This window comes from Palaemon carinicauda, chromosome 42 (assembly GCF_036898095.1).
Source record: "Palaemon carinicauda isolate YSFRI2023 chromosome 42, ASM3689809v2, whole genome shotgun sequence".
In the NCBI taxonomy this organism is placed as follows: domain Eukaryota; kingdom Metazoa; phylum Arthropoda; class Malacostraca; order Decapoda; family Palaemonidae; genus Palaemon; species Palaemon carinicauda.
In genome coordinates, this window is record NC_090766.1 from 43334617 (window position 1) to 43344616 (window position 10000).

Below are 10000 nucleotides of genomic sequence, written 5' to 3' on the forward strand. Positions count from 1 at the left end.
TGGCCATTTTCATTCCTTCTGAACCTTTTCCTTTTGGATATTTCACGTTCTTAAAATTCTAATTTCTAATATTTCAGAATTTTCATTCATCCAATTAGATTTATCCTTTTTGAGCTTGGTATAGATAAAATCCTCCACCTTAATTGTTTCCACTTCACTGGTCTTTGTTGAGAGCAAAAGAGCCCAAACTTGAATGACTGTATCCACTAAAAAATTAGAAAAAATAAGTAGAATTTGCAGACGATGGAATCGAGTCGTTTAGTATCGTGAGCAAACTCACTCCATCTGTTTGCATCTCCATAATCACTTGGTAAACCACTACTGCCATAGCCTGTCTCCTAAAGTCTTACGAAGGGTGCAGTAAAACAACGTCAATAGAAAACGTTCTGAACGTTACACGTATTCGGATATGTTAAAAGATGATGAAGTATTACGTGTCTCTTATCCGATAGTGTAATCAAAATCCATTGAATTACATCAAGAATATTTTGTGGCATCTCGTCACAGACGGAAAATCCAAGATACAAAGAGATACATATAATCTGAAATTCTTGAAGGGGATGAAAATAATCACCTTGCTAGGCATTAAAAAAAAAAAAAAAAAAAAAAAAAAAAAAAAAAAAAAAAAAAAAAAAAAAAAACTCGTGCTCTGATTAGAAACAACTACTAAACCATCTTAGATTGAGGATTTAGTTTATCTAAAACAAGGCTCCTTAATATACGCTATTGTGCAAAAAAATAAATAAAAAATAAAAAAATCCAATATGACTGATGTAAATACAAGACCTGAAATAGGCCTTTATACTCAAAGAGAAACACCCAATTAGAATGGGGTAAATGCAAGAACTGAAATAGGCGTAAATGCACAAAGAGAAGTACCCAATTGGAATGGGGGTAAATACAAGAACTGAGACATCAAATGAAATTGACAAAAAATAGATCAACTGGAACATCTAATCAAACTGAAGTAAAAAAAAAAAAAAAAAAAAAAAAAAAAAAAAAAAAAAAAAAAAAAACTGTGCTCACACAGGAATACAAGTTTTAGTAACACGAGATAAAACAGCACACACACCCTGATAACAAGGAAAAAGGGAAGCGTTCTAGCCGATCTTCATTCCACAGATCAAAGATAAACACGAGAAGCGTTTTTTGACTGCATTTCTTTTTTCTGTCTCCTAGGATATCACGAATCTACCTTTGGTATCCAAGGTTGAATTTGAAATACCTGAACGGTATTTCGCGTTAGGAAATTGGTCCCAGTGAAGCTGAGGAGCCTATAAAAGATAAGGTGAAGGATGATATGGGTAGAAAAGGTTTGGTGGAAGTGGATGCCTTTGCTAAAAGGCATTTGAGAGGGCGCATCAGGCAATCAATCCCTTAATGTAGAGATAACAGTGAGAAAGAAGTAGCAACTGAAAAGCCATTATAATACGGGATGATTCTGTTTATTGAATTTCAGTCAAATGACCTGGGGCCAAGTGGGCCATTCAGTACCATGATGCAGCTAAGGCGAAACAACGTAATCGCGACATGAAGTAGAAGACGCTGGACAGCAAGATGGAGGAAAGGAAGTAGGAACAGAGGAAAATTAAAATGTAAAAGGTGGTGGCAGATAGGGGTCTAAGGAACCTTTACAAAAACACTTTAATAATGACTGCAGTACACCACGAGTGATGTATTTACAGTCCTACCCTTGTGTGGGCACACTACTGGAGGGAACATGTAGTTTTGGCTGAAGGGACAAAGAACAGTTAGAATGTAGCCTCCACAAAAGCCTTCAGTGATGAAACATCAAATAAACGCAATACTTAACTAGTGAAACTGCAAGGAATACACATTCAAATATTCCTGTCTTATGATCATTGATAGTTTAAAAGTAATCCAATAGAAGCGAAACTTTATTGCCATACAGGCTTGAAAAAAAAAGGACTGATAACAATGGAACATAAGGAGAAATTATGGAAAAAATAGGACAGGAAATGTTGTGGGAAAAGAGAAAGAATAAGTATGACGGAAAAATATGAAGAAAAATTGTGAGGGAAAATGGAGAAAAGAAAATAGAGAAAGGATAAGAAAGGGGAAGGAAAAGTAGGAAGAAGTATGATCTTCAGAAGCTCAACGAAGTTTACCCCAAAAACTGTTGACAAATTATCTGAAGAATAGAAGAAAAAAGGTAAAGATATACAATAAAAGGTACGGAATGAATACCTTCGGCAAGAAGAAAAGAGAGAATAGAAGAAAGAAGCAAGAAAATCCAGCAAAGTTTAAGATAAAAAAGACACCAATAAGAAGGTAAAACTAAACAGAAATGTCTGTCTGATTCTCGCCGCTGCCCCAAACATTGTCCCGAGGAATCAGAGAGTACTTTAACAAGTGATGTAACGCAAGGTTGTAGTAGTCATTTCTAGGTTTAGCAGAGTAACGGATTCCCAAGATAGAGATGAAGCCCTCTCTCTGGGCCTCTCTGTGACCTAAAAATGCCCCAGAAATGTATCACCCGACATCACACGTTAATCTGTCCCAATTGACCAAAACATCGGCCGGGCCATTATAAAAGTAGCGATGATTACGCTGGAGTCAAAACACGGAGATAATGCTTGGAAATAGAAGGGTGGCCAATGAAGCAATCCGACCTAAATTATGGAGAAACTGACTTAATACCCAACCAAACTTGTGGATTATTTCTAATAGCCAGGCCTTCTCCATCATGAAGCTCAATACTACACAGTATTCTAGAAGTTTTATTCCAGCTGTTACAAAGTTGCGGAATGATCTTCTTAATCGGGTAGTTGAATCAGCAGAACTTCAAAAGTTCAAAGTTGGAGCAAATGTTTTTATGTTGACCAGGCTGACTTGAGTCTTTTCATAGTTTATATATGACATATCCGTTTTTGGCGTTGTTAATAGTTTACATAGGACATATCTGTTTTTGATGTTGTTACTGCTTTAGAATGATTTATTGTTAACTTGTTCTCATCATTTATTTATTTCCTTTCATCACTGGGCTATTTTTCCCTATTGGAGCCCTTGGGCTTATAGCATATTGCTTTTCCAACTAGGGTTGTAGCTTGGCTAGTAATAATAATAATAATAATAATAATAATTAAGCTTACTTTACCTCTGCTTGTATAACCTAGTGCCTTATCGAGAGAGAGAGAGAGAGAGAGAGAGAGAGAGAGAGAGAGAGAGAGAGAGAGAGAGAGAGAATTCCTTCTCGTCCACACATCCAACCAGGAAAAGGCATGAAAAACGGAATAGGAACTTTGATGGGACAAGTTTTCATTCCTCGTTAATCAGGCGGTCTTGTAAGCAAATACCTGGCCACCCCCCACCCCCCGCCCCCCACCTCGTTGTAAACACCATACGGTACAACGCAACAGTAGGTAGACAGCTTAGGCACTTGGGTGCCATTAGAAAATGGAAATGTATACACTGATAAACCTAAACAAACTAAAACAACATTAATGGTAGGATTGTTTGTCAGTGGTGCATCGGTAGCGCCAATGAATCGAGGCGATTGGCCAAATGACAGATGATCCCGGGAATCTTTGACTATGAGAGTATAATGATCCAAACGGAGGAGAATGCGTCTCTTCATTGCCAACATTGTCTAGTTCTCGAGTCATGGCGAGTTATACCCGAAAACATCTGCATTCTACGGTGAAAGGAAATGAGCTAGTGAGATTTATAGCATCATTTCCTTAGATGTGAAGACGAGGCTTCCGTCTTGGGTATCAGCGGACGAAATTGGTGAATCGTAACAAATGTTCAAAGTAATAAAACGAAATGAATAGCCTAAAACTGAGGGTAAGAGTGGTGAGAAAATAATATTAAGGGAAATATTAAATACCCAAATTAAAAGATTAAAAGAAACAACCGTGAATAAGTAGAGAAGATATAAGTTGTAGTTTTGAAACAAAGTGAAAGAAAATTAAAAAAAAAATCACAATGGATTTGAAGACAGCCAATGAGATAAAACTATAGAAAAAATGAACAATAAATACGATAATTGGTCAAGACATTGCATCACAATAAAAAATTATTTTCTCGTTTTTTTTTTTTTCGTCAGAATATCGATAATTTTCCTGAGCTTTACGTCGGAATAATTATTTTCAATAACAGAATTACACATTGGAATATATTTTTTTTCAATTACAGAATTACAAGTCAAATTATTTTTTTTAATAACAGAATTACACGTCAGAATAACCAACAAAAGTTAACTCTAGTCAAATTCCATCAACGTCATTTCTAACTAAGATCTACGGCATGGTTATAAAGCCAATAAATATTAACGCTATACGAAACCTATAAACAGACCACAATTTTGATATGGAATAATTTTAATTCACCTTGCTGACCGGATGAACAATTCAATATCAAAATTTAGGAAAAAAAATCCTTCTTTAATTTTCACAAATATGACTTACAAGCATCTCACCTTTCCACCTTAAAAATAATTACAGGGATATTAGGACAATATTAAGCTTACCATATATATATATATATATATATATATATATATATATATATATATATATATATATATATATTGTATTATGTTCCGGTCAATCTAAAATAAAATTACAGTCTATCTACTGTGCAGCTAAGACAATACGTACAAACAAACACAAAACAAGAAGCAGATATTGGTCGTGCAAAAAAAAAAAAAAAAAATAACTAATACAGATTTTCTAAACACCGAAAGCGGGACAAACACTGAAGGCAACGAAACAACACAGTTTGCTATAAAAACAAAATATAAAAGCGACGACAAATTTTGGGCATATTTAGTGAGCGAGATAAGATCAAATAAAAAACGGCGGATATATCTGAGAAGAAAAACGCATGATGATTATATAAAAATGATGCAAAGCGATGAGATAATTAGCAAAACAGCGGAACAGATTTGAAATCGCTTCCAAGAGACACTCACAATACTTCGATGTTTTCGTCTCCGATCTGCTGGACGAGTGTCGACTTCTAGACGTTCCTGTTGTGGGACTTTTGCCTACGCAGGCAACGGGAGAAGGAGGCTGTTAGTATAAGGGTTCAAAAGCACAAGCAAAAAGGTTTTCATATTATGAGTAGGGTGGAGCAAACACCAATTAAAAATGTCTTACATTACGTTTAGAACAAAGGATGATTATACAAGACTAAGAAATGCTCTGCCTATAATTAGATTGGAATTAGCTAAAATTTAATGGGATTCAGGAATTATCTAAGTAAATTTAATATAAGGTTCACACGGAGTAAGGAAAAATTTAATGGGGTTAAGAAATTATCTAAGTTATTTTAATATAAGGTACACATGGAGTAAAGGACAAATTAATGTAATTATGGAATGGTCTAAATAATCAATACAACCAACAAATGCATAATAAATTAAATAGGAAAAATAAATCTCATTAATATTATTAGGTTGGATCAAACGACATTTACATAGTACAACGAAATTGTGTTATTAAAACTAGCAAGGAATACAGGTTACACAATTATTTAATACGAACATCATCCACCATGTTATTTTGATGAGTACAAAAAGATTTACTTAATATCATTTGCTTGGATCAAGCAACATATTCACTGAAAAAAAAATAACAAATAGACTGAAAAAAAAATAATACACTTTCCAAATCCATTTCATACATGGTTGTCAGAGTGTGATACAAACCTCTCTTTAGCGGGAGGAGTAAAGGACATTTTAGTATTAGGTTATATTAATTTCCAATAAGAAGCAAACCAGCAAGACAGTAAACAATCTAAAATAACACCAGATGTTAGCGGGGTTTTCAAACTAATTCGTTTTATTAGCAGGATCTCCGTAAAGACTTCGTTTAGCGATATATCGAATGAAGTAATGCGCACACGGAAACTCCTGATTCTGTACGAGATTTCGGAATCAGTAGAATACAGTCGTATACATTTAGATCCATTCGAATCCTCTGTTGAATTTGAGAAATCTAGGGAGCTAATTGGAGGGGATATATATATATATATATATATATATATATATATATATATATATATATATATACATGTGTATGTATATATCCATATAGCTATGTATATACTGTATGTATACGTACACAAACACACACACACACACACACACATATATATATATATATATATATATATATATATATATATGTATGTATATATATATATATATATATATATATATATATATATATATATATATATATACATATATATACATATATATATATATATATATATATATATATATAAAATATTTATATATACGTATATGTGTATATATATATTTATATATATACATATAAATATTTATATATACGTATACATATACATATACATATACAAATGTGTGTGTATGTATGCCTGCGTGTGCCCGCTCTTATAGCCCATCATGGTCTAATACTGAAATAATCTTCTATTCGCGCTGGTTGGAAATAATAAACAAACTGATTACCATGAGATTATAAAAAAGATCAATGTTTCCAATTCTGCAACAACAGACGAAATGAACTCAGTACACTCATTGAACACCAATACTGGATGGAGCCTAAGTAATAGCAATAGAAAAACGTATTCTATTTCAAGTCTATTGCAGTAATTTCATTCTTGCCGTGTGACGATGTCACGCATGTCCAATAATTATGACATGACTGAGTTAAAGAGGGTAAACAGCAACTTGAATGGTTTTGAGTGAGTGGTCATGGGTCACATCAAGGTACGAGGGCACCCAGAGAGGAAGAATTTTCATGGGATATAGGCTATCATAGATATTAAAAGATAGAGGTTATTTTGACAGTGGTGATTCTAAAGTAGTTATCTATAAAATAGTAGTTATATATATATATATATATATATATATATATATATATATATATATATATATATATATATATATGTATGTATATATATATATAAAAAGATATATATATTTATATAAATATATATTTATATATATATATATATATATATATATATATATATATATATATATATATATATATATATATACATATATATAAAGATATATATACATACATATATATAAAAATAAATATATATATTTATATATATGTATATATAAATATATATAATTATCTATACAATTGTAGTTTTATATATATGTATATGTTTATATATATATATATATATATTTATATATATAAATATATATATATATATATATATATATATATATATATATATATATATATATATACTGTATATACATACTGTGTTTATGTCTGGTGGTGCCTATCGCATACTTACAACCGCACATGCGTCAGAGAACCTGAGCATATACATCCACATCATCAGTCAAATTCCAAATGAGGTAAAAACAACCATACTCCGTACGACAAGAAGTCATCCATCACACACATTGGCCTTTTAGCTAACGCCAAATAACATTACTTTTCACTCTGTTGATGAATTGGCTGTGAAATCAGGAGAGAGTAAACAAAGGTACGTCCATCTCTCATTGGTTCTACTTCTTGTTTGAAGTATTTTTTAACCTTTTTTTTATGTCTCATTTTGAGTGTCAAAGAACAACCCATAAAAACAGGTTGCACATGTATCACACACACATATACATACATACATACATATATATATATATATATATATATATATATATATATATATATATATATATATATATATATATATATATGTATATATATATATGTGTGTATATATATAGATATATTCAGTATATATATATATATATATATATATATATATATATATATATATATATATATATATACATACATATATATATATATATATATATATATATATATATATATATATATATATATATATATATATATATATTCATAATGTATATACTGTATACACCTATTTCCTCTAGCAGGATACAACATTCTGTTTTCTCAAAGGATCTTTTGAGGCAATGCTGCTGTTCTCAAAGTCCTTACTTAACCAAATCAACCACTTGTAGCCATATACTGTTGGCATAAGCGGTGTATCGTAGGCAAGGAATGAAATACTTGCTACTTTAGAACCATTAGTTACCTAAAGCAGCTTAATAACATCAGGGCTTATATTAACAAGGCAGATATGGAGGGTAATATCCGAGCATAAAGGAATCACAATAGGATCCCTTTTCCACCAAACCAAATTAAGATAGGAGTAAAAAATATTCTGTATCATCAATGACACAGTCACATAACCATTCCATGTCATTTGGGTCCCATTATATACGGTGACTTTTTCTCATTAGAGAATTCCATATTTAGCGGCTTCTTTTATATCAAACAAATAAATAATTAATGATATCAATAAATAATATTTATTTATTCATTTTTAGTGAAATCATAACGATATGTGCACTAATATTTCATGCATCGTAGGAGACCCTTTAGGTCAGTGTTTCCCAACCCTGGGGTAAATGACCCCAGTGGGGTAATGGACCCGTATTTTTGGGGTAATCAAGATGTTCTGAAATTGAGTTATTCACATTACCATTATTAACCAAGCCCAGAATAGAGAAAATTGCACAGGCAAAACAAGCTCAACCCACACACTGAAAAACCACAGCAAACATAAAGTGATTACTAAATAATATCTATTAATATTGTTACATTGAATATTCTGCACTGATGATGGTTCATTTTGATATCCATTTAAATGGAAAAGTTTGCATTTGTTTTGGATCCTTAACTATAAGCAGCCAATAGCGGGCTACATGATCCATACAGTCCATCAGGTGGCTGCAAAAAAACATCCGATGTTACCCGGTATATGTTCAATGGGGTAATTGATTAGTTGGAAATAAAATTTTGGGGTAATCTTTTAAAAAAGGTTAGGAAAGACTGTTTAAGTTCAGGTAATAAGCAATCAAAAATTATTTTACGATAGGTCATATACGTCATATCTTATTGACGATCTATACACACTTATCAAATGACTACCTACCAAACCCTTATTAAGTGGCTATCAATACATACCATTATTCAAAGCCTATCGATGAAAACTATTATTCAACGCCTGTACATACATACCACTACACTCAATTTTTTTTAATGAGGCAGATTTGCACGGACTCGCAGCGGTACCCTTTTAGCTCGGAAAGAGTTTCCTGCTACCTGATTGGTTAGAATTATCTTGTCCAACCAATCAGCGACCAGGAAACGTTTCCGAGCTAAAAGGGCACCGCTGCGAGTCGGTGCAAATCTGCCTCGCTAAAAAGAATTGACTTTAGTTCTTGAGTACCGATGACGACAGGAATTACCGACAACATCGAGATGCGAATGGAAGGCAAATATAGAGACTAATATTACTTACAGACTTACTTGAATGGCACAGTTACTTTGGAACTTGAACCATTATTCCCCTTGCATCGCTACAGCGCCATTCCAGCTAAACTCAAGTTTGGTAATGACAGGAGTTTGTTTACTCCCGAAACTTTTCGTTTGGAGAGAAGTTTCTCTCCTGAAGGGAAGTTCATTCTCCTGAAAGGAGGTGACGCTTCCTGCAGGGAAGTTACCTAACACTTGCGCGCCTCCTAGACGGCTTCAAAGGACAACCTCTACAGAAGTTGTTGGTGACAAGGACGCCTTACCTCTTGACGGACACCAAACGGTGGGTTGATCCTTGAAGGATGGAAGGTCAGGAAGGTCAATCTTGGAAGGACCGGAGCCGTTCTCTTCTTTGCCCGTTCTCCCAGGGGACCACACTCCTGCAGGCGCCGAAGAAGGGAAAAGGTCAGGATTAGTCAGATGAAAGATGGCAGGAAATCTTTTGGGTGGTTATAATAATAATAATAATATTAATAATAATAATAATAATAATAATAATAACAATAATAATAACATTTAATTTAAAAGTAATAATAAAACTAATAATAATGCTAATAATAATATTAATAATAATATTTGATATTAAAATAATAATAATAATAATATTTGATATAATAATAATAATAATAATGACAATATATAATAAAAAAAACAATAAAAAGATATAATAAGAA

The 10000-nt window shown here is 32.5% G+C and overlaps 1 protein-coding gene across 1 annotated transcript in view; it reads right to left on the minus strand.

The window, feature by feature from the left end:
• The window catches only part of LOC137633129 (uncharacterized), a 476875-nt gene that overhangs the window by 256489 nt on the left and 210386 nt on the right, over positions 1–10000 (minus strand). The window contains exons 5-7 of the mRNA XM_068365289.1: positions 9590–9706; positions 4937–5011; positions 4442–4449 (exon numbers count right to left, since the gene is read on the minus strand). Of these exons, the coding sequence (XP_068221390.1) occupies positions 4442–4449; positions 4937–5011; positions 9590–9706 (200 nt within the window). The remainder of the gene's footprint in view (positions 1–4441; positions 4450–4936; positions 5012–9589; positions 9707–10000) is intronic.